At 42.9% G+C, this 25,683-nt stretch overlaps 1 protein-coding gene across 11 annotated transcripts in view; it reads right to left on the reverse strand.

Moving 5' to 3' along the window:
- The window catches only part of TANC2 (tetratricopeptide repeat, ankyrin repeat and coiled-coil containing 2), a 131,856-nt gene that overhangs the window by 44,646 nt on the left and 61,527 nt on the right, over window positions 1-25,683 (reverse strand). For all 11 annotated transcript variants that reach the window (XM_085039996.1, XM_085039993.1, XM_085039990.1 and 8 more), the window contains 6 exons: window positions 24,177-24,325; window positions 19,230-19,416; window positions 9,286-9,549; window positions 7,736-7,861; window positions 4,438-4,719; window positions 1,295-1,428 (listed from right to left, as the gene is read on the reverse strand). In XM_085039996.1, the coding sequence (XP_084896122.1) occupies window positions 1,295-1,428; window positions 4,438-4,719; window positions 7,736-7,861; window positions 9,286-9,549; window positions 19,230-19,416; window positions 24,177-24,325 (1,142 nt within the window). The remainder of the gene's footprint in view (window positions 1-1,294; window positions 1,429-4,437; window positions 4,720-7,735; window positions 7,862-9,285; window positions 9,550-19,229; window positions 19,417-24,176; window positions 24,326-25,683) is intronic.

Here is a 25,683-nt window from a genome sequence, read left to right on the forward strand (position 1 = left end):
AGCACGACTGACTTTGAAACCCTTTCCTAAAGAGTCCACAGCCAAAGTATAGCAACCTATTTATACTTTAATTTTGGCTGTAAGGATTGCTTCTTGATCTTTCTCCAGTGATCAGAGAAGCCAAAAAGCTTCAGTGAGTGATCTGTGTTGTGGATGTGATGCTGTGTTTGAAAGAGCCATATGCCTTACCTTTTCCAGGAGGAAACTGAAGCTAAAACTGCATCCATTTATCAATTACATACCCAGCAGGATGACTTAAGCACTCAGGGGAAGGAAGCCAAGATAGATGAGGTATTTTAAGCAGAGATAGCATACTTTACTGCCCTTTCTGGTAGTCTGCAGAGCTTCAGATTTGCAAGGAATACAATGACTAACGCATCCTGAACAAAACCAGACCTGGGCATTGCATTCCTTTCAAGAACTTCACGTGGAAGAGGAGAGTATCAAGTCTTAATATTTATTTATGCAACAGATGCTCCCTGCCTGGCTATCTGGGTGCAGCAGGAAAGCAGACAGGACAAGACAGTATCTGGCACGAAAAGCCAAGCAAAACATGTCTTGATAATAATTTAGAACAAAGACTTTCCTTGCTATTTTCTTCTCCGAAGCGGGAGCAGGTGACAGGAAAGCATTAACTGCTCTCATCCTCCCAAAAGGTGTAGGAGGAGCAAGAGCAAACTCCTTGGATTTCAAAGGGATAGAATGGCACCTTCCCACCACCACAGAGTTAGGGTTAAATCTCAGTAATACAACAAAATTCAAGCTGTAAATCTTGTGTACATAAATGACAGTGTTCCATATGTTCCATACAAACCACTTCTGCCATAACAACAAGTAATTTGTGTATTGCTTCAAAGGCTATCGTCTACTTCGGAGAATTTTCAAAAAAATTCCCAAGTGCACACACAGCAGTAACACTCAGCCTGTGCCTTCCCCAGGTACAGTACCTGACCTTTTCAAACAAAACACTGCTCAAACACTGGGCAATTTTGTTCTCAGTGCTGAAGAAAAAACACAATTATTTCAGTAATTGTGTCATATCCTAACACTTGTAATGAGAAAGTAGGGTGGCTGGGAAAGAAAAAGCCTCAGAGTAGCAGGGGAGTATCTGATGTAGCAGGAGTTTCATTCTAGAGAAATAACTTTTCTGGGTAATAAAACTCCTTCCAGAAGTCTCTCTTGAGCATTTTAACGCATAGATTTTCCAAGTGACGTCAAGCAGGAGAACTGCCAAGGGATCCCATTAAAACTGACATTTTCCCAAGGACCGAAAAAGCCCCAGGTGTTTCTGTACCTGCGAGGCCAATCTCCGCATGGCCTCCTCCTGGCGCCGGCGCATCTCGGGGGTCCCTGGGCAGCTCCCACTGGTGATGGATGGGTGGGCAGAAGGCGCCTGGGTCAAGGGCAGCTCTCGGTTGGCATCCACATCTGTCCAAGGAAAGAGGTTAGCAATTGCCACAGGACAAGCACTGACATTACTACAGACCAGGCAGCTGCTGTTTTCTATGCATAGCAGTTAAAATATTTCCCACAAATACTCTGGTTGGGATTTCAGTGATTTCCAGGCCACAGGTTCCTCAAGAAACTTCATTTGGAAGCAGGAAAGGACCACTAAGAAAAAGCATGGAGCTTGTCTCACTCATCTTCCCCAGTGTAATTTCACTGACTTTATAATAGTGACAATAATGGAGTGAAGTGGGCACTCTGGAAGGCTCTGCCTTCAGGTTTGGTGGATTTGAGTGCAGAGCTTTCTTGCTCTGCACTTCTGCCAATAAACCTTCCCATGTTATGAACAATCCTTGGTTAATTTGGTTCCAAGTCCTCCTTCAGCACAGACAGCCAATTTTTCTGAATTACAGGCCTATTTTCTAACATAAATAAACGAAGAGCCCCAGCTAACACAGCCATCTGAAGCCCATTAATTTAATCAGGGGGAGAGGAACAGGAACAGCACCAGGATCTGAAAAAGGCTTGCAAGCAAATAATAAATTATCTTGGAATCATCTCTGGCAAGTTTAATTTATTCTATTGCATTTTAGCTGCTTCTTTTGCCTGGCAAAGCAGAAACTGCCGGTACCAGCAGATTGCTACAAAAGCCCATCCACCTGGCCTTTGTGGATAACATTCCCAAACTATTTTTATTTTCACTCCTAGGTACTCATATGGAGAATTTTTAATGACACCATGACATGCAGCACTTGGTGATGTCTAGCTACTGATTATTTTAAGAAAAACACCACTCTGAAGTGCAGTCTGTGCTGACAGAGGATTCTTCTGACTGGATTTCTGCAGTGCATCCCTGAGCTTGACTGGAAATAATCATGCAAACAATGACCCATTTAATGGCAAACAACAGAGGAGGCCGACTGCTGCCTCCATAATTAAACCCTGAATGTGTTAGAATGAGGCATATTCTTGACTCTGAGCATAACACCGCTGTCACATGTATTAATTTTCTGAGAAAGGAATTAGAAATATGAGGCTGTATTGAAACCAGTTTAATAATGCTGGTTGCACAAATGCCGTAGCAGAGTCAGATGACCTGATTAGCACTTATTAATTAACACAGATTTAATAAGCATAATAGATTTTTTTTTAGCATGTGGAAAAAGAAACAACAAAGGAACTTATCACAAAATCAGGTATGAATCATAGAATATCCTGAACTGGAAGAGATCCACAAGGGTCTTGCAGAATAACTATTATCTTCTATAGCTAGACTAGTAATTGTGATCTCTTTAGGAAATCAAATCAAATTAATTGTTGATTCTGAAGGTTTCCATCCTAATAACTAACACTGGAATCATCCAGCTTTCAGCTTCCTAGACACACCAGAGTGAACTAAGCAATGTGTTAGGTGGGACTGAGGATCTTCATCATCTGTGCATGAAAGGTGCAGGGCACGTCATGTGAGAAATCCAGCTTTTAGTCCAGAAGGAGTTAAGCACAGTTGTCTCTTTAATGTCCACCATTGCCCTAAGCAGACTGGGGACACACACTCACAGCTGGTGCACTGCAGAGCTGCAGTTACAATATAGAAACAAGCCCTGCCTTTCACTACACATTGTTCATTTAGATCTGACAAGTGACACTATTCAACATGCCAACCCCTGGTGACATTTCAGCTTTTCTGACAGGGCAAGAGCACAGCGTTCCAGTAAACAGATTTAACTACAGCTTCACTGAGATACAGTGACCTACATCCTTAAAGATACCTTCAGGTACCTAACTCAGTATTTTTAGTCCTGTCTTACTCACTTACTGAGAGCTGAGTGATTTTAAAATATTGTCATCTCCACCTGCAAACCTGTCAGCACATAGTGATGGGAACTGGATGGAACCACAGGAGGTAGAACAATCCTGGGTCCTGAGCCTACATGGGCTCGTGCCCCACACGGAATATTTATACCATGATACAATGAGATAATGCATATGGGAAGGAGAATGCACTGGCATGGATTCCTAATCACAAAATACTGGCTGCCTGACTTAGCTGGAGATGTCATGAGCAGGGGGATTGGACTACATGACCTTTAAAGGTCCCTTCAAACCCAAACCATACTGTGATTCTATGATTCTAAAATTGGAGTCTTCCCAATCAGAGGAAGTCTGTGATGTTTCAAAGCCAGACAAGTCAGAGACACACTACTTTGACTCTTCAAAGATCAGCTTTGGAACAGCAACAGTACATAGGGATAGAAGTACCTATACCTATCCAAGAAAGCTGAAGAGGGCTTGGAGCAATAGGACAGGAGGGAATGGCCTCAAGCTGAAGGAGAGTAGATTTAGATTAAGTATTATGAAGACACTGTTCCCTGGGAGGGTGGAGAGGCCCTGGCACAGGTTGCCCAGAGAAGCTGTGGCTGCCCCATCTCTGCAAGCGTCCAAGGCCAGGTTGGACACTGGGGCTTGGAGAAGCCTGGTCTAACGGAAAGTGTCCCTGCCTATGGCAGGGGGGTGGAATGAGATGGGCTTTAAAGTCCTTTCCAACCCAAACCATGTGGCTAGCACAGGTCTTTCCCATGAGAATTCCTTTTGTGTTTTATAAATAAAGATAAAGTTTGGATGTTATTAAAAACAGTGTCCCAAGATCTGGATGGTGCAGGCCTGGCCAATCAGGCCTAGGGGGAGGTTTCTGACTGACCAATCTGGGTGACCTTTGAAAACTCTATATATATGATGAAATCAAAACAATAAAGGTCCTTTTCCTTCTTGCCACTGAGAACTGGGTTCTTTACTCTGCTAGCGGCTCAACAGCGACAAAACCATTCAGGGCTTCTATGGCATATTTCTCACAGGTTCTTCCTTTGCTGGACAACAAAGACTAAGCTGATTTTTTGGTCCTGAAGAGAAACGGGGTTATTTCAACCAAGATCACTCTAAAAGATGACAGAAAAGCTCTCTGGGTTTTGGAGACCCACATGCTGCTGTCCTTACGTTTCGGGGAGGCGTGTGGGCTATCTGAAGCAATCTGCCTCATCCTTGTGCCATGGCAGCTGAGCGCAACCAGCCTGGAGATGATGGCGGTTTTCCCAAAGCCGATATTCCCGACGATCACCACCCCACGGTTGACGCTGGCATTCGAGCTCTGCAGCTGTGCATCGATCTCATGGAACACCCAGTCCCGGCCCACGAACACAGACTCCGTGGTGATGCTGGGCACCTCGAAGAGCAGTGGCTTCAGGGAGATGTCGGGGGGTCTGTAGGGTGCGAAGCGCACTGGAAAGGGAAACGTGGGAAGGACATAAACATCCACACCAGAGGGGAAAGCAAGAGTTTGAAAATGGATGTTTTATCTCTCACAGAAATATTTCCATTGCGAAAGGTGAAAAGAAAACACAATTCTTTATCATCCACAAGTTTGTTGTGGAAGCCTCTGTCTCATCCACAGTATCTTCCACCAAACTAGTTGAGGATTTTACAGGGAGTAGATTAGAGCTGTGGAAAAATTGTGGATGGAGAAATTAATTTTCTTGCTTAAATCCACCACAATTAAAGGCCCCGGGCAAAATGCTGCACTCTGCACAGCACCTCCTGGGAGAGAAGATTGACGGTTCAAAATAGAGAAACACAATGTGTGTTCACCTGCTCAATCCAACGAGCCCACAACAATCTCAGCACCTACAACTGTTAACTCAATCTAAGCAAAGTTATTTCAAATCCTCTAAAAGTAAATAAGTTAAACCACATTGCTGACAGGATGTTCCTCTTTGGCAATTGAAACATTTTCTCTTTTCACAAGGAAAAATGTTTTAAAGCAATATAAAGTTATCAAGAAGAGCAAGAAGTACCTCCCCAACAGACCATGTGTGCTGGTGCTGATGAAATACTGTGCAACTTCTGTAGAGCCCAAGCAACAAATTCAAATACTGAACTGAAACACTGCCCACCATATGCAGCTGGGCTCTTTCCTGTGGCTGAAAATTTCAATTCAAGCAAGATCAGGGTATATTATGTTAAATTAAGCAAATGTCTGAGTTTATTTCCTTTATTTGCTTTAGACTTTTGGATAGTAAGGAAAATTTCTTCATGTAAAGAGCTGTCCAGCCCTGGCAGAGGTTGCCCAGGGCAGCGGTGGAGTCCCCATCCCTAGAGGAATTTAAAAGCCATGTGGATGTGACACCTGGGGACATGAGTCAGTGGTGGAGGAATGGTTGGACTTGATGAACTCACAGGATGCATTTCCAACCTTAATGATTCTGTGATTCTTCCAAGTGTCATCTTAAACATCTATATCCATTGGGATGAAACCAGTTCCTAATTTTTCCCAGCCTCTGAGTCTTAAATGGCTGAACTATTTTTAAAGTGTTTCTAAGAAGGACGTGAAACTCTCTTACCCACAAGGCGACAGTATTAAACACATACTATGAGGAAAATCCCTCTCAAATTATAAAAACAAGGAAAACATGCCACTGCCTTATTACATATATAGATCAACAATATATTGGGAGAGTGGGAGCCATCTTCTCCTCCATCCCAAACCTCACACAAACATCTTGGTTCTTCCCACCCTGCAGCACTGCTGACATTTGCTTTTCGGAGAAGAAAACCCACAGTATATTACAGCCATCAGCTTGTGCTCTGGGTTACAGAAACCTGAGCAGCCTCAAATTCCCAGGGATGAAAATATGGAAAGCAAAAATTGCTTTCCCCATCCTGTTAAAAACTTGTCACTGGGATGAATCCTTGTCACGCTCTTAGTGCTGAGACTTCTGAATTGCTCCCTTGCTTAAAATAACTGATTTAACAAAAATTAGCAGAGACAATCTCCCATTTAGTCTCTCTCACTGGGATTTTGGAACACTGGGAACAGACATGGGGCTGTAACATGTCCCCCAGCACAGGGCCAGGAATGTCTTCACTATTTCAGCCCAGTGCCAAGACTGAGGATATTCAAATTAAACCCAAGTTTAGGATTTACAGTTGGAACAAAGAGCTGCTGTTTGTACCAGCCCAGATTGATGCAAATTCACAGAAACAGCTGCAAAATGAAGCATTTCAGGGAAGAAATGGCCCCCTTGCATATTCAATGACATGAAAATATTTCCAGATAGTGACGGCTTGCTTTTTCAGATCTTCTTCTCCCTTTCTTTTTAAAAACAGCACACAACCTCAGCTAGGCTCAGAAACAAATTCCAAAAAAATTGAAACAGTAGTTCTATCCTCATGCAACTGTCACAAAATAGGGGGGAAAAAAGAACAAAACGCAGAAGGAAAACATAATGCTACAAGGGTTTAAAATGTATGTCTGGAAAACAATTCAATTCTGTTCCTACAATAAAGCTGAATGTTTTGGATGCAATCACTTCAAATGACGCAGCCTTGGCAAGCTGCTGCCTCCAAACATATGGAAATTTGGTCTGTCAAACTTTGCTTTCTTCACTTACTGCCTGCTAATGCACTTCTAGAACTGGCTCAGCAGCCAGGGGGATTTCATTACAGACTGCCATCCAAAGCTCAGAAACCCACTTTTTGGGGGTGCTCATGTCTTTGGTACAAAGCCCAGTCAGGCTGTACCAGGTTGAGCATGTTGGGTGAAAACCCAGCCTGTGCTTTCCAGCTCCCCAGTTCCATACCCTAAGACAGTGGGCTCAAAAAAACCCTCCCAGAGAACAGGAAAGTTTGATGTATGGCCAAAAGAAACCTCTCTTCTATGCAGAGAGGAGAATAAACCAGTCTCATGGCACAGAAACAATCTGAAAATATCCCAAGTGAGTTTTCTTGGCCATTTCCTCATCTGTGCAACAACAAATGATGGGGCTGAAGCATTAACCTGGTCATCTGCTGCAGACTCAGGGCTGTCACAGTGACAGCTTAGGCATGTGGTTGAAGACTGAGCTCAGATTAAAAGAGAGATGGAAGTTGAAGGGTGGGCTGAAATCCCAAGGACATGGAACAAATCGAGCTGGAGCTGCCTGGGAATAAACAAAACACTAAAATGTCAGGCCTGGCTCTTCTTCTTCTCATTGCTAACATCTTGTTTGTGGAATTTGCCACGAAGAACCACAAAAATTTCCCCTCTCAAAAGGCCTTTCAGAAGTCAAAGGGCTGCCTGAATATGGGCATTGTGAGCATCCCTACAAGCGCCAGCCAAGCTGGTGGCCCTGTCACTGCACTGGGCTCCTCCCCCAGTGGTACACTGTAGAATGCAAGGGGCAGCTGCAATCCTTGACTCAGTTCCCCATCTAGATATCCCCACAACTGGGAAGCCCCAAGGGCCCCACTGTGCTCCTACCTCGCAGGTCCTGCTGTGCCCGGGCGCTGGCCACGCTCTGCCGTGGCATCCGCAGCGAGGTGCGTAGGGGAGTGTGTCTCTGCTCATCCAGGTAAGCCAGATCTTCCAAGTGGGCTGAGCTGGTGGCTGCCACGAGAAAGCAAAGGACTACATCACACCCAGCTTTTGGATCTCATACTCTGGTTATTGCATTTTTAAGTTTTTAATGAAAACACACAGACTTGTGACTACCTTGAGACAACAGAGCTGACAAGCCTCTAAATGCTATAAGCTTCCAAAGACAATTAAATCAACACATAAGTATTTAAATTTATGGTGCCCAGCCTGCTCTGTTTGCTTTGGAAGGTGTTCACACAGTGTAATTTATAAGGAATTCATCTAAAGTAAGCAGGCTACACAAGTAGAATTTTCCAGTTTTTTCTTATCCCCTCTATCCAGTCTGAAATCTCAGGTTTTGAGTCTATGCTGCACCTCCATGCTCTGGGCTTGCACTTCACCGTTTATAAATCTCATTTCTACATTGCTTTTAGGTCTGTGACTGGCCAAAGTGGGATTAAAAAGGAAACCTAATCCAGTTATGCAATGCAGCTTGGTTCACTAAGGGATGCTGATTTAACAGACAATATCCCAGGCTCTTTGGAGTATCTCTCAGAATCATCTCTGGGTTATCTGGAGCAGCATCTGTCGAACTCAGAATTCAAAGTGTGGATTTCTCCACATGTCTACAAAGAAATACACACAAACCTGTCAGTGTTTTACCCTAGAGAAGTTACCCATCAAGAAAAAAATATGGGGCAATAAAGGAAAGGGGAATAATTCCAGGCAAGGAGCTTTGCAGCAAAGCTTTAATATTTTTAATCCCATCTCTTTTTTCTCCCCTGCTGTTACCAGCTTCAGGGGGACACAGCAGGCTGGTAAAACACATCAGTAAGGTATGGCACAGCATCATTTAAAAATGTTTCAAAGAGCAGACATGAATTTAAATGAAAATAATGTTGATTTAATGCCAAGACAAAAAATATCAGTCATCAGCAAATGCCAGGTGCTGTGAGGTGTGAGATATTCAGTCTAACATTAGAGATGGGACCCAGAGCAAATCTTCTGTAGACAGAAAGTACCACCATCCTCCTAACTCTAGAGCTCTTAAGATCTTCAGAGAACATCAGACACTTGATTTTATTTGTAATGAATCCTTTGAAATAGTAAAAATGGCTGTGATGTCTTGACAACCCAAGACATTTGCATTGTAATGACAGTAAAGAATCTGTTTTTTCTTTTTAAATATATTCTCCAGTAATCTTGCTATACAATTTTGTAAGAAAGGGACCAAAAACTGCTGAAGTAACCATTAAACACCATCAGAAACAGTTTTCCACCAGGAATTTCTCATTTAGAATCAGTAAGTCAAAAAAAAAGACAGCTTTTGTCATTCTTAAGAATGATGATGCCAGAAAGATTTCTTCTTGGATAAGGAAGCACAAGAAGGGCTGTGACACCCTTCTTGTGCTGTGTCTGGCTCTGATCTAATGGCACAAACATGAATTTCCTACCTGCTACTGAATTAGGCCGTGGCATAAGGTAAAGAGGAATCGACTGCACCGACTGGGACAGGACTGTCTCCAGGTTCCTCTCAGGGATTTTGTTGAGGCTGTAAGTGGAGGCTGTCATGTTCTCATCCACACGGTACAGACAGGAGTCCATGCTGGATTTCTGGGATTGCCAAGGTTTCAGGTTTCCTCCAGATCCAAGTTCCTTACTGCTTTCCCCTCCATATTTAGTACGTTCCACGTTTTCAGAATAACTTGTCAAAGTAGCTTGAAGGAAGAAATTACAAACAAAATGAGTAACAAAACAAGAATGGCTCGAACACATGCTGCTCAATGCCGAGCTGAGCCATGCAAGAGCCAAAAATTATCTTCATCATATTTTCCACATCCACATAAATCAGAGATTATGGATTTTAGTTTAATGATACTGTTTCTGCTTACAACTTCTAAAAGAACATTTAAGCTCTAATGTTTTAGCTCATACTGTTAAAAGCCATTTGTAATTACAAAAGCCATTAAAAATTCCGTGCTGCATAGTATTCAAATACACCATTCCAGAAAGAATAAAAATTATTTAGGAAGAAACATCATCACAGCTCCTCATGTCTTTTAATTGGCATTGTTGTTTCTACCTTGCTATTTCCAGGAAATGTTTGCAAAAGTTTACAAGGTCTTGCAAGATCTGACACTGAGAAGCCTCCACTGACCTGCCTGAACAACCAGCTCCCATGGATTAGATTGGTTAAGAAACTGAACCTCTTATCTCATTTGATTGACAGTAAGTTTTTATGAAGATTTAACTGTAATCCCCTCATTTTCCTTTATATTATTTCATTTTTCAGATGAGGATTGTTGCTATATTGACTTTCACACTGGGAAGTGACAGCACTCAATTGATCAAGAACACTCCCATCTTCTTCCCATTTGTATCTTCTCTTCTGGATTCCAGTGCAGTTACCCCCAGCTGTAAATGCCTTTGGCCTGTTGACTTCCCTCTCATCTTTAGTCCCCAGTATGTTCATTCAAGGCCATCATTTTAGTCATGAGACAAAGGTCCTAACACTCTCACCAACTTATCTGAATGTGCCATGGAATCATAGAACAGTTTGGGTTGGAAGAGACCTTACAGACTATCCAGTTCCCCCCACCCTGCAATGGGCAAGGATACCTTCCAATAGACCAGGTTGCTCCAAGCCCCATCCAACCTGGCCTTGGACACTTCCAGGAACTGGGCAGTCACAGCTTCTCTGGGCCTCTTTTTCATCCATCCTAACAGACTCCACAACAGCTTCAATCTTCACCCCTATTTCTATGGCTTTATTTGTCAGTATTGGGTTTCTTTCCAGGTAGTGGTCTCAACATCTTTGCATCCCATCAAATGTTCCAAAATTTAGTCGTTTGCAACATATTTTGAAATTTAAAACCAACACATGCAACTGCTAAGAACTGGTATTATTTGTTGGCATATACACATAGGTTTGCCATCAGATAAACATATTTATGATTTAGGATAAGAAAATTACATGAAATCAGAAAACAGCTGTTCACACACTTCTCTTGCTTCTTCAAATTGTTTAAGAAATATGTTTCCAATTATTCTCTAGAAAAATCTCCATTTCAAAGTCTGGGTTTGCAGGCCCAGGCGTGCTATGTTGTCTATTCACAGGAAAAAAATCCATTGATCCATTAAAATCCATTAATTTTAAAAGCCTATCTCAGTATGTGTCTAATTAAACTTTGTAGAAACAAATCAGCAGTTGACATCAGTCATCTTCCAATACATCAAACTGAGAAAAAACAAAATAACTATGTGTCAAAATTAGTTTTATCTAAATGAAACAACAAAAAAGAAAAAAGAACTAATAAGTCTTGTGGCCCCTTTTTCTAATCAATGATTTTTGTTCATTTTAAACATAATTTCACTGGTTTACACTGAAGCTGTTTCATATGCAAACTCATCATTGAATCAGGTATTGAGGATTGCTCCCTCTGGATTAATTTACCTGCTGAACATCCCTGGATGATCTAAGTGCTGCTACACAGGCTGAACTGATGGCTCTATGGATTTAATCTCTTCTAGGAGCTATTTTAAACCAAAATAATTTTTACTTTAGTTAAAAAGCAAAAGCATCAGGTTAGCTGTGAGTCAGCAACATGAACTGACACGCTGAGCACATCTCCCATGGTGTCACCCCCAGAGCTGCTCACACATTACACCTTCACCCTAACTGGAGAAAGCAACAGCTAATTTCAGAAAATTTACACTACCTGCAGCTACTAAGGTTGACGCAGAGTAATATTCAGAGGAGAAAAGTTGTGAATGCCAAGTTGGTAGATAAATATAATAGAAGTGTAAAGATTTGGACAGCCCTGAAATGGTCAGGGAGTTGGATCAGGCGATCATTTTCCCTTCACACTGGAATATTCTATTCTATTCTATTCTATTCTATTCTATTCTATTCTATCCTGTTCCGTTCTGTTCTGTTCCTTCCCATTCCCATTCCCACTCCATTCCATTCTGACAGGATGAGAGCAAACAGCCTCAAGTTGCACCAGGGAAGGTTAAGGTTGAATATTAAGGAAAATTTCTTCATTGAAAGGATGGGCAAGTCCTGGAATGGGCTGCCCAGGGATGGAGGCACCATCCCTGGAAATGTTTAAAACACATGTGGATGTGGTACCTGGGGACAGTGCAGGGCAATTGGAATTAGTTGGTCTTTAAACGTCCCTTCCAACCCAAATCACTCTATAATTCTATGATTTTTAAACACAAGGACACCTCATTGTGGCTAGCACAGGTTTTTCCCATGAGAAATTTTCTTGTGTTTTATAAATAAAGATAAAGTTTGGATGTTGTTGGAACAGTGTCCCAGAACTTGGACAGTGCAGGCCTGGGGGAAGGCTTCTGACTGACCAATCTGGGTGACTTTTGAGAACTCTATATAGGTGATGAAATCAAAACAATAAAGGTCATTCCTTCTTGCCACTGAGAACTGGTGCTTTCATTACTCTGCTAGCTGCTCAACAGCGACACCTCATCAACCAAAAGCTCAAAAAAAAAAAAAAAAAAGAAAAAAGAAGCCACCTTTGAACAGAACAGGCCATGTGCTCTAAACTGGAAAGAGATAAACTGATGAACTCAAATCTATCAAAGTGCAGGAATTTTTTCCTTAAGCCATCTGCAGAGAGGCAGATCTTTCAACCCCAGCCTCCAAGGCACCCAGTGCATCAGGGGACAAGTGATGGGACATACTGGGGGTGCCATGGCCCAAATCCACCAGCACACGAGAGGCTATGGGAGAACACTTAAATTGCTAAATCCAGAGACAAAGCACAACCCTGGTCAAAAATAAGAAGAACCTTGCCCTGCCTGGGCCCTGCTTCATTGGATCACACCAATCACAGTGCATGCTGGTGGCTGCTGGGAGCAAATGAGACACTGCAGGGATGGAGAAAGATGGGACAGTGTGTGAATCACACACAGAACCAGAGAAACCTGACGTGCACAAACAGCTGAGGTTCTCTACAGCACCGAAGTAAAACCACAGGGATATAAATACAGACATGCGTGTATATATATCTCTATATTTATAGATACATAAGATGTATCTCCAGTCTCCACTGGCACAGTCTCACACTGTTTAATGTGAGCACAGACAGAATTAGTGGCATCCAGATCACCTGAATGCTGGAAAACACATACAGAATGATTCCATGGGAAGGCCCTCGGATGAATGCACAGGCAGTGTGGTGCCCATCCGCAATCCTGTCCGCCGCTTTCTCCTGGGATTTGCTGTATCTCTGTCCCCGTGATCCCAACCCACCCACAGTATGAACACCACCTGCACGAGCTTCAAGCAGCTTTGCAGCCACATGGACTGTGATGCTGTGAGGGAACACACTCCAGAGGTGCTGGAGTCACTTCACAATCCCACCTTGCTTTGAGCACTTGAGATTTACTCCTGTGTTTCCTCTGTCAAACTTTCCTTTTTAAACTTGGCTTGCTTCCCTTGGAAACAACAGTTCTGATTAGAACTTTTTGCAAATAACATGGGTGCAATAGTTTTATTTAATTGGGGAAATACCAGAGCTGTACCAAAGCAGCAGCCCCCCAAGACAGCACCTCAGCACTACAGACAGCACTACACTACTCAGAGAGTTTTGTGTATTTACAGGCCAGAAATTTTATTTCTCATTTAACTGCGAGCTGGCTTTTGCTCTGGAGGAGCATATGCAGGAGGCTTTCAACTGAATGTGTCTCCGCACAAATACATGAGGGAATTTTTATCATCCCATCCAATTCTCCTTGAGGCAAAGACCACGCCTGGAAAACATCAACCTTTACATTCACCTTCCAGCTGGAACTGTGGGAGAAGAAACTTTTGTAGATCCCATTTGACAATGACCAAGAGCTGTAACATTAATTATATGTAAAGATTTATAGTGTCTCAAGTATGAAACAGGGATTTTGTCAATTTAAAGAAATAACTGCAGCAAAGCAATGAGCTTTTGTATGCTGCACTGCAATGAGCTACAAACCCAGCCTGAATTAACCTTGTTTGACTTGTCTTCAGCATCACTTGCCTCATTCCATTAGAGATGTCCCAGCTAACATGTGCGAGTTGGCAAGGAGTGAAATAGATTTTTTACCCTAATCTACATAAGCCTCCATAAACTCAGCCACAGAAGGATACACCTAAATACAGCCACATCACCCCAGACCACTCCAGCTGCCAAACAGAAAAATTTGGCAGGCAGAAAGCGTGAATCCAAACCTTTCCCAAGGGAAGGTGGCAGTCTCAAGCAGTCACATGCAGTCTGTGCCCCAACAACCCTGGTGCACCTTTAAAACATTATTCTCTGCTGGGCACCACCAGGTACTGAGTTTGAGAAAATTCCATGCAAAAAACCCAAACTCAAATTCTCCTACGTCTGCCCTGCTCAAGGCTTGAGGTCAAAATCCATACCGCTATCTGGATATTTAACTTCTCTTTCAACAGTGTTCTCAAACAGGAGAAAAAAATAAATTAAAATCACTGACATAATTAATATAAACAATCCTGCAAATAGACAGAGATTAAACAGGTAAAACCATTTCTGTGTCAAGCCTGGGGATGTTATAAATCATGGTGAGCATGCAAAAGATCTTAAAACGAAATGAAAAATACCTCAACAGTAGCATCACCTGACCCTAAATCAGTTCTGTGCCAGATCTGAAATCCCTGCTGCATCAGCTGACAAGCAGCATGAGGAATGGGAGGAAGAATGGGATGAATGCCTCGCAGGGCTTGATCCTGGCTGCTACTTAGGCTAGAAATGCAAGGTCTGAGTAAAAGAGCAGTGCAACAGAGAGAGAGCCTCCCATCTCCTGAGCCCAACTCCCTGCGAGACAGAACAGCTCAGCAAAGCTTCAGTTTAGAAACTGCAGTTTATTACTTGCAGAAACAAGGCAATTAATGTCGCAAAGCACAGTCCATTATTGTAAACATGAAAGAAATCTGTTAAAACGGTCCCAACTCTAATACTGAGGTAGCAACCTTAATGATGTTTACCAAAACATTAGCTTCCCCCCAGCACACATTATTATTTAAACATACCCCTTTTACAGGGCACACATGCACGTCTGGAGAAGGTACACTAGTGAACAACAGCTCACTAGTCACAGAGATGAGACATTTTTCAGGAAGCTCCTCTTCAGGAAATGAGCCCAAATAGAAGCTGTTGAGATTCAAAAAAAAATATCTGGACTTCTCAGAAATCTTATTCATTATTAACAGAGCATTTCATAATACTGATGAGAATGTCAGAATTCAAATGCTTTAACTGTAAAATCACAAAAATATTTAATCTGAGTTAAATTTATCTTGATGTGCCTTTTGCGTTGCTCTTTGTTCCCTTCTCAAAGCAGTTAAAGTTGGAAACAAATCCATCTTGTTTTACTGTCAGCAGCATCTATTCTGCTTAGCAGGCACTAAGGCAAATTTATTAACAAACCTATTTTTAACCCACAAACACATAAATCTGTAGAGGGCAGCATCTTGATAAAAGCTCAGAAATTAGAGGAAAAATATAGCAAAAAAAGAGCAAGTGGGAAAACCTACAGGCCAGGGAATCCCAGAAGGGGATACGGCTCCTTTGTATGTCATTTTCCATCAAGTAAATCCACAAAATCTAAGTGAAGGCATCTGGTCCACATAGGATCAGACCCGTGCATTTCACCGCAGCAGTGGGGCCAGAGGATTTCCACTGCTCACTGCTTTCCCTTTTAATCTGCTTTTCCTTCATACCTGTGTCCCTGCTCAGGATGATCCCCTGACAATTCAGCAGGGGACAGAGTGTAGATCATCACAGGAAAAAAGTGTGGCCCCATTTCAGCTTGGGATGTATGAACACACTTCTACAGGAAGATGCCATATGGAAAACAGTCATTCCTTGGGAGATTGCTGCTAATGACATAAAGTGCTGCTTGAACATCACTTGGATAAGCTTTGCATACTGCCAAGAAAAGTCTGCTGGTTATTTTGCAGGATTGCTAAGACTGGTGGAGGTTTTCCTGTATTCTGCTTCATTTCAGCAGAAAAGCTTCCAAACATATATTGGAGGGGCTATGAGGTGCAAAGTTCCCCCACAGCAGCACACGATTCTTTGACCGGTTTTCTTTTCAGTAGCAGATTTTTGAACATTAACAGTTGTCTGCTTTTACACAGTGAGAGCCAAAAAATCCTGGAAGCTATTCAGAGGTTACAGTCAGGTCAGGATTTTCACCAGCCATTCTGTTTTACAAGGAAAGGATTCTGTGGCAGCCAGGAGAAAGGGCCAACTTGTTTCTACCTCTCCTCTTGGCTCACCTTCTCCCCATCCCCCATTGCTTTTCTTTTATAAATAAAGAATATCTGAATTTGATGATCTGGACATCATTACTTTTTTTATCCTTTCAACATAGGCAGACTGAGCTTCCCTTTACTGTATAGGATCAAAAATTTCAAAGTAAGTCTGTTCTAACCCAAGGATGCATTTATTAAAGGCATCACTAAGCATGAAATAGTCCCCATGCTTTGCACATCAGAGAAAGGACACTTATTCTTTAATTATTGAAATTATATAAGAGGTGACACACAAATGGACAGGAATAACTCCAAGAGGACAAGTCATCAGAGAAAACCTGAATGGTTAAAATTTGGTCTTTACTCCCAGATTAGAACACCACAGCATCCACTCATGTGGATAGTTATGCTCTTAATGCAGTTGATTTGGTGTTGCACTCTGATTTACCTTTGACAAATGAATGTTGTGTCAAGTAACATAGACATGTAAAATGAGCTTCACATGTACAGAATTTCCTAGCGTGTCCCCCAGAATGACTCTTGGGGTTAGTACTGTGCAGGGCCAGGAGCTGGACTTGATGATCCTTGTAGGTCTCCTCCAACTCAGGATGTTCTGTGATTCTGTGACTTTAAAAACATTTTACACTAAGCAAAGTCACACAGAGCGATGCAATTATTCTTATGGGTGTAAGGATGGGCCACCCGCCTTGATTAACTACTTTCTGTCCTTTGATAATTCCCAAATATTTTGCAAATAGCACATTTACCTTCTGGGACACGTTACAGCTTCACTGGTTTTAAAATATTAAATTTGGTGGTGATTCAGCATTGAGAGATTTGGAGGTGATGCTTGTGGCAGCTCAGGACTGTCAGGTGACAAACATGGAGAGATCATCCCAAAACCATAACTTTCATCAAGATGAATAATAAATATATTGGAGCTGCCTCTTACCAAAACACACCTACTTGGAGATAATGGCTAACAGTTTTACTCAATGAAATTAATTAAATTAATGAAAACACTGGCAGGAGAAAGCTTTGTTTGGTGAAAGCCTTGGAAAGTGCTTCCCTTACTCCACATGAGTGCATTTTTACACAAATTTTCTATCTGGGATATATTAACATAGCCTTGGGATAAGCCACCTTCTATTATTTCCAAAGTTTCCACGGGAAAATCTAAGTTCCTGACAGAAGATGCTCTAAGAGAGAACATTTCTTGTGAGAGGTGAAAAAAAATGTATCAGATTTAAAAATTAATTCCTATGCATGTACTAAACAGAGGGCAGGGTAGGGAATGAGAGCAAAAAGACTCAACACCTCATTGCATCAGGAATTGGGATGGCGCTGATAATTTTCTCACACCCAGGCAAAGCACAAAGGCCACCCAGAACCCCTCTGGCTTTCACATGGACAAGGAAATCCAGACAAAACCAAACTGCAGTAACCTATGATTTCGTTGCCTTCAGGTTGCCAACACAGCCCAACATCAAGCACAGTACGCACAGACCTTATCAGGAAAAGCAGCGGGAAAAGCAAAGCACAGGCTTTTTTGCCAACTCTGCTGCTCCACTTCAAGCTTTGCTCAGGTCTTAGACCAAACTGACAGCTTGGACAAAGGCAGGACCCAGCTGGGATCAGGATCAAACATCCACTTGCACTCACTGTGACCCTCCAGCCCAGCCCAGCTTTCAGGCTGGATGTGGGAGAAGGCGCAGCTCTGATGGTGGGACAGGGTTAGCAGGAAAGCGAGGGGGTGGGATCCTGCAGTGACTTTTCCCAGGATTCATTAACCTACTTCAGCACACAACTCAGAATAGCTCACCCATTTGCATTTTAAGATCACACAGGCAGAAGTGCTGCAAGGGTTGCTGTGGCATCCAGGAGCTGAACTAAGCCCAGAGTCCCTGATTAGCAAGCAAAATGTTAATCACTAGTGCAACTAACTTCCCTAAATTATCAACCTTCCTTTCTTTTTCATTTTTTAAACACCACATCAATTGTTGGCAAAGTAAAACCTTAAGCTGGGGAAGTACTCAACCTAGAATATATGGCAAGGACACCCAAATGATGATCATTCTGTTTGATATCATACAAACATTAATGTTTTCCCATTGTGCCTGTACAGTTACTGAACAGAATGAATCTGTGCATGTTATTTTCTCCACATTCTTTACACTTGAAACCCACAGATCACTCAATTGAAAAAGCTGCTACACCACCTACAGAAATTCACTGAAACTTGTGATAATTTAGTTCAGCTCCTGCCCAAGGCTTCCTCTTGCACCATTTAAACCTGTTCCAGAAGTAAATTAATTAATGCAGTTCTCAACTTCATACATCCCAATTTTCACTAACTACTATATAGTTTTACCTATGAGGAGTGGAAGATGGAGGGGTACAGATCACCTTGGTCACTGTAGTATTAACCTGAATAATGCAAATCATTCCCCTAATTACCAAATGCTGGTGTGTGACATAAATAATATTATCTAAATAGAGCACTGCATCTAGCTCTGGAGTTCCCAAGGGACATGAAACTGCTGGGTTGAGTCCAGAGGAGGTCACTGAGTTGATGACATGCCTGGAACCCCTCTGCTCTGGAGCCAGGCTGGGAGGGCAGGAGTTGTTCAATCTGGAGAAGATAAGGCTCCAAGGAGACCTTAGACCTTCTTCCAGTGCCTAAAGGGGCTCCAGGAGATCTGGAGAGGGACTTGGGACAAGGGACGGAGTGACAGGACAAGGGGGAACGGCTTCCCACTGCCAAAAGGCATGGTTAGATGGGGTATTGGGAAGAAATCCTTCCCTGTGAGGGTGGAGAGGCCCTGGCACAGGTTTCCCAGAGAAGCTGTGGCTGCCCCATCCCTGGAAGTGTCCAAGGCCAGGTTGGAGACTGCGGCTTGGAGAAGCCTGGTCTAGTAGAAGGTGTCCTTGCCCATGGCAGGGGTGGAACTGGATGATCTTTAAGATTCCTTCCAACTCAAACCATTCTGGGATTCTATGACTATAAAGCAACCCTTGTTAGACCTGCCCAGCACACCATGTGAGGATCAGCAGCAATGAAGAGGAGGAGGAGGAGGAAGAGGAGGAGGAAGAGGAGGAGGGGGAGGATGGCCCAACACTCACCAATGATGCCACTATCTCTGCTCTCCAGCGTGGATGTGGGGCTGGTGACAGCTCCATAGGTGCAGTCCTTGGCTGTGACGCTGGTGCTGACAGGCGGCAGGGTGGAGCAGGGGCTGCTGGCTGGCGGCGAGGCTGTGCTGCTGGTCAGTGTGGAGCAGGGGCTGATGCGCTGCGTTACCGCCGAGCTCTGGAAAATGGGAAGCGGGAACACATCACTCACCACAGGCACTGCAAGGCAGAACGTCTTTCTATAGCTCACACTTTAGGATTTGCTTTGTCTGGCGAGGTTAAAATGCTCATTTTCTCCTTCATGCATCAGAGATCCCAGCTTCCATGTTCAATAGGAGCCACAGAAAACATCAACAGTGGTATTTATCAAAAGCCTGATTCCATACTTGATCGGGAGTTTTGATTGTTTTGTTAGCATTGAACTGAAAGCTTAGAAGAAAAAAGAACAAATAAGCAAAAATTGTGTCAGAAAGGTAAATTCTGTGCGTCTGTTGAAGTGGAGATCTCCAGGGCAGGAAGCACACGGTGTGATCTCACCTTTACTTACAGCTACAATCATCATACCCAGGAAATCCTACAAATACCTCTAGGCTGTTTCCATCTGGTCAGAATCCTTGTGGGGCTGCAGTTTTTATTTTTCTCTATAAATGTTTCCTCCATTCCAGGAAAACAACAGACATCTCTTATCTAGATGCCAGATGGCCCTTCTCTGCCCAGGCATGCTTTCCCCACCAGATAAATTAAAAAAAAACCCCATAATATGGAAAATACAGCAGCACAAAGAAGATGCAGTTTTGACAGCGATTTTGGTAAGACCTCATAGGATACAGTGTGCAAGGAATCTGAAGGACTTTATCCATCTGATACTGTGCATGGAGATGCATTTATTAAAAATCCAAAATCATTCTTTTGTATTCAATTTGATATATGACAGAGCCGTTGTTTTAATCACAGGCTACTGGACACAGCAGCTCCCCCAGAAGAAGTTTCACCCTGCTGAAGACACATGTTGGAGAACCTGCAGGGGACAAAACTGCTGTGCAGGGTGAAGGGGATTGGCAGGCACAGGTGGCTTCTTGTGTACCCAACACAGCAACTTCATCACCCTTACACCAGACTTCAGAGCATTTTTTGGGCAATTTCAACACTTCCCTTGCACAGGACTGACTGACAGAGTAGGCACCCATTCACAGGGTGGGCACTGGAGGAGCTGCACCCTCAGGAGGGTCGGTCCATTGCCCCTTGAGGATGGGAAAAAAAGCAAGCTTAAAAAATGGGAGCTTGAGCATGTGAGTCTCCCTTGAGTTCATCTTTAGGGTTCTGCAGAGGAGGTGACCCCATGTCTCCCTGGATCAGGGGACAGTGAAGAGCACAGCCAGCTCTCCTGCACTGCTGCTGTTGGCTGGAGCTGGGCTTGGCAGGCAGCACTTCACTCACTATACAATGATCCTGGTCCCAAGAAAGGACAGCAGAGGTTCATTCCCCATCTGGAATTTACTTAAATGAGATTTTTTATTCTGTGTGAACATACCCTAATAATTGTGTGGCTTTGTATCCCCTTCTCTGTGGCATTTGAAGACCATAGAGAGCATACCTGCAAACTGCAGAACAGGCTTGACATGTAATTTTTTTTCTTCCTCCCTATTCCATATTAGAAACTTAAAAAATGTCTGGGATGGACTTTTTAAACTAGAACATGTAAAGGATTTATGGGTGTTTTATATTAGGAGGCAGCTACCATGTGTAGCTACCAGGAAAAAAACCTACTTTGTCCAAGTATCCCCATGGGTTTTGTAAAAATCCTTACTCAGAGTGTAACTGCCCTGGTGCTGGAGGCAACATGGAATGTCCCTGGCAGGGGGGACAGGGTAGCCCTTGGCCACCCCACAGCTCTGCTCTCACACCAGAGAGAATTGAATCGATCTCAGCTTAATTACAGAATATCCCCAACATGGATCAGTGCATCAGGAAACCAGGGACACAGTGCCAATGTCACAGTTCTGCCAGCGGGTTTGTGTATTAACACAGACATCCCAGCAGAAAATGAACAGTGTGAGTATTTCTATAATAATTTATAATCTCCCTCTGGTGGTATCCATCAGAGTCAGTCTCTTCTCCCAGGCAACAAGCAATAGGATAAGGGGAAATGGCCTCAAGTTGAGCCAGGGGAGGTTAAGGTTGGATATTAGGAAAATTTCTTCGCTGACAGGGTGGTCAGGCATTGGAATGGGCTGCCCAATGCAGTAGTGGAGTCATCATCTCTGGAAGTGTACAAACAATAAATAGATGTGGCACTTCATGATATGGTTTAGTGACATGGTGGGATTCAGTCAAGGGTTGGACTTGATGATCTTGGAGGTCTTTTCCAAACTTAAGGATCCTGTGATTCTAAAATAGCCACAGCATACGTGGTGGCTGCCAACACACGGTCATCTCTTGAATTACACAGGACAAGCAAACCGACGCTCTCTTCTATCCATCCAATTTACAGTGCCACTGGTAAATCCCAGTTATTACTATTTTCCATTCTTTCACATTCTAGGCACTTACCAGGACCTCTCTTTTTCCCCCAGTGCCTTCCAGGAACTGCAGGCAAGCTGACTGCCCTGGGAAATTTGGCTCCCTGAATATTCTGGTTTCACACATTCATTACATCACCCGTCACATGCCTTCTCTCCCCATCTCCTCTTCCATCTCCTCATACTGCAAGTTTTTCAGATGTCTAAATACACTACTGATTTTTCTAAATCTGTGTTCAATTTTGCAAAATTATTTCTAGCTCTTTCATTGTAGTGGCCAAATTAAAAACTACTTCTGTGTCACATTCAATGAAAATATTCCATAATTTTTTTCCCTTTAAAATTGCTGGGTTTTATTATTAGTCTTAATATAACCTACCATAGGGTTCTTCTTGGCTTGCTGTTCTGTGCCATACAGGTGTTTTCACTGAGCTACCAACCACAGTGGGACTATCTTCTGATTTGTCACAGCTGATGGGACTCTATCAGCACACCTGAGCCATTAAATCAGCTTTTCCCAGTATTTTCTTTAACTTCCTGGCAGTCCAATGAATGGCATCAAGTTTAAGGTAATACAGCTGGGGAGGTTTGGATGAGGAAGGCCAAGGGTGTACTGGTCTGTGTGTGGAAGAGTAATGCTAGCAGGAGAAGGGGGTGATGCTTCTCCTCTGCCCAGCTCTGCTCAGTTCCATATCTTTATGTTGGGGGCACCAGAAATGTACAGAGAATTCCAGGTGGAGAATAACCTAACCCAACCTCAGCTGGCCCTGCTTGAAGGAGAAGATTGGTTTAGATGATCTCCAGAATGCCTGTCAATCAGACTGCAGCATCTAAAACTTCCATCAGCTCACATGTGGGATCCTTCAGAATGTAAAGCTTTATTACTATCATAAATTCTTTATGGTAAAGTTTTTCTATGTCTTTAACTGTCATTTTAAACAAATCCACACTGAAACTTATCTCAGTGCAAAATAACACCCACTCACTTTAAAACACAGAAGTCATTGCACTTTAAAGCAAATTAAAATTCAGTGTAAGGATGGTACACTCATCTTCCCTCCAGCTGATAAAACTATTGTTTCATGAAATGCCAGAAGTGATAGAAGTTCCTTTATTTGCTATGTTATCAATGCAGCTCCTGAAGAACAAGCTCCTTGCAAATGGAAATGATGAAATAACAGTATATCACTCAGCATTGATTGACATGTTTTATTTTTGTATTGATAAAGAAAAATGTTCCTCTGTGTGAGTTTTAAATATAAATTTCCATTGACAGAACATTCTGTATTATTATTGCTGCTGTTTCATCTGTCACATTTTCACTGAGCTTTGAAAAATTACTCTGTTCTGCCAGAGCCTCAGTGTCCTTTGTGCTGCTCTGGCAGACAGTGCAGTTAGAAAGAGTTTCCCAAAAAGTAAGAGAAAAAGGATTTAATCCTCAGCATTTGGGATCTCTCATTAAGAAAAACATGATTAAAAGACAGGACAGAAAACATACTATTTTATTACAATCTGGATTAGAGAATATCCTTGCATATATTTAAAATAAGGCAACTGGGGGAAAGGCAATGTCGAGATGTACAGATTGGGCAGTTTCAGTGCAAACACTCCTTTTCCTTATCTTCCTTTCAGCTCAAGCACTGGTGAGATGGCAAATAATTACTGTCTTGCCTGAGAAGGCAAAGCATGGCTGGAATAACAAGCAGCAGCTTTTGATACAAAGAATGTTTTCTTTGCCCAGCTCATGTAAATTAACACATTAAAACCCCCAAAATTTAAAAACAGAAAGGGGTATGAGGGAAATGTCTCGTATTTTCCTTCTCAGCAAAACTGCAAATTGGCCACACGGGGAAAAGGAGGGAGAAACTCATGCTCAGGCAGTTTCTACAAAATCTGTATCATAGCCCAGAGCTTTTTTGCTTTCCAGTCAGCCACGGGGTGTAACAAGCTCTATCACAATAAAGATTTTATGATTTGCCTTCTCTATCTGTTTTCAAGCATGAAATCACCTTGTTGGGCAAATAGGAGCAAGAACTGTGACTATCTGTAAAATCAGGCTAGTACTATTTCCCTCTCCCTTCTGCAGAGACTGTGAGTCTTTATGTAATACTACTAAAGTACTTCTGAAATACCACAGAGAAGATGTCAGGCAAGTACAGATTATTCTGGTCACTATAATCTGATTAGAAACACTGCCCACTCCTAGATTTGCAGAAACAGAAAAACAACAGAAGCTCTCTCACATGGCTGATCCCTGAACCATGGCCTGCTGCTCCGTAAGGATGAGTCACTGCGTGATGAGGAGATACAGCCTTTACATCAGCACCATTAATTCATTGTTAGGAGACACATGGTTGCCACCCTCTCCAAAGCTCCACAGTGATCCTAACCCATGCCATTCAGGACTGGGAGGTCATACCTGGTTCTCATCCTGCACCTCCATGCTGTACTGGGGCCCTGGCTGAGCCTCCGTGACTTTCTCTCCGAGAAGGAAGCCCAGGCGAGTCATGAGTGTGTTTGCTGCCTCATCTACGGATGGAGGGGGTCCCAGCTCCTGCTCAGTATCACCTAAACAGAAGAAAATCAGATTCAGACAGGAGTTGTTGACCTTGGCTGCTGCTCAGTGGTTTTACCAACACAACACCACTACCCATTCATGCTGTACCCTCAGTATCTGGGTTTTCAGTTTATTCACATTATTCAAATCTGTTTTACCATTCTATGCTGGTCATTAATTTTAGGTTATGCACCATAGATACATGTTTTCTCCAATGTTAACTGTTTCTTCTCTCACTGCTCCTTATTTTCTCAGCACCTCCCATGGAAGCACACCCAAGCCTCCTGGCCCTGTAGCAGAAACACCAGAGCCACGGAACAAGATTTTCTGGACCGGCGCTGGAGAAGAGAGAGCGTTTGCTCTCCTCCCTCACACGGAAACTGCCTCCAAGTTACTTACAGAGACGACAAGGCTACAAGAGCCCTTTGGAAAGCACTCCATGAGCTGCAGAGCAACCAAACAGTGCTACTGACTAGTTAACAGGAAAGACTGGGACAGAAGACACATGTGCAACTTCCACCGCTGTCCCCAGCATGCTCACGGTCATACGGAAATCAAGTCTCTCCAGATACAACCCACCTTCTGCACTCACCCTATGGGCCATGCCATAAAGCAAAGTCCACCTGCCAATTCCGCATCAAGTCTACAAAACAGGCCAAACCCAACATTCCTAATAATTTTCTGACGGTTTTTTTCCCACCACCTGTAGGAAAAGCAGCACAGAAAAGCTTCCAGCTAGCAATGCACACTGGGAAAAGGCCAGGCATGTATACTGGCATTTGTGTATTCTTTTAATTTTATAACAAAAATAGGTGGAGGTTTTTGACTTGTAATATCACACACATAATTTGGTTTCTGAAAATCAACTTCTGACCTGCTCACATCAGCAGCACAGTTAAAGCCTGAAGGTCATGTTCTTACCATGTTACACTGAAGTAATACTGTACTTAGTGCAGTTACACGAGACTAATTAGGATTTGCAATTAGTCTACAGTTAATTATTCATCTGATAATGTACAATCTGGAAAAGAGCCCATCTCCATTTCCCAGCTCTGTCCTGGTTTGGGATGCTCCAGCACTCAGCCTGCAGCTACAGTAAAAGGATGCTAAATAAAATATTACTTTTTGATAACTAACCAAAACGTAAAAATCATGGAATCTGGGATACGTACAAAACCTCAGGAAATTTAAGCCAGTTGCTTCCAAAAATTCCCATTTAACTTCATGGGGTACAGCTCACAGAAGTTTACAGCAATTTTTGGGTGTCTCATCTGCATTACTGCGAATTAAAAACCCGGGAGCATCTCCCATGCAATCATGACTGCGTTCCTAAGCACCACCAGCTCGGAGAGTTGAGCATCTGGAGTTG

Source organism: Lichenostomus cassidix, chromosome 27 (genome assembly GCF_008360975.1).
Source record: "Lichenostomus cassidix isolate B80296 chromosome 27, HeHo_3.0, whole genome shotgun sequence".
NCBI classification, from domain to species: Eukaryota; Metazoa; Chordata; class Aves; order Passeriformes; family Meliphagidae; genus Lichenostomus; species Lichenostomus cassidix.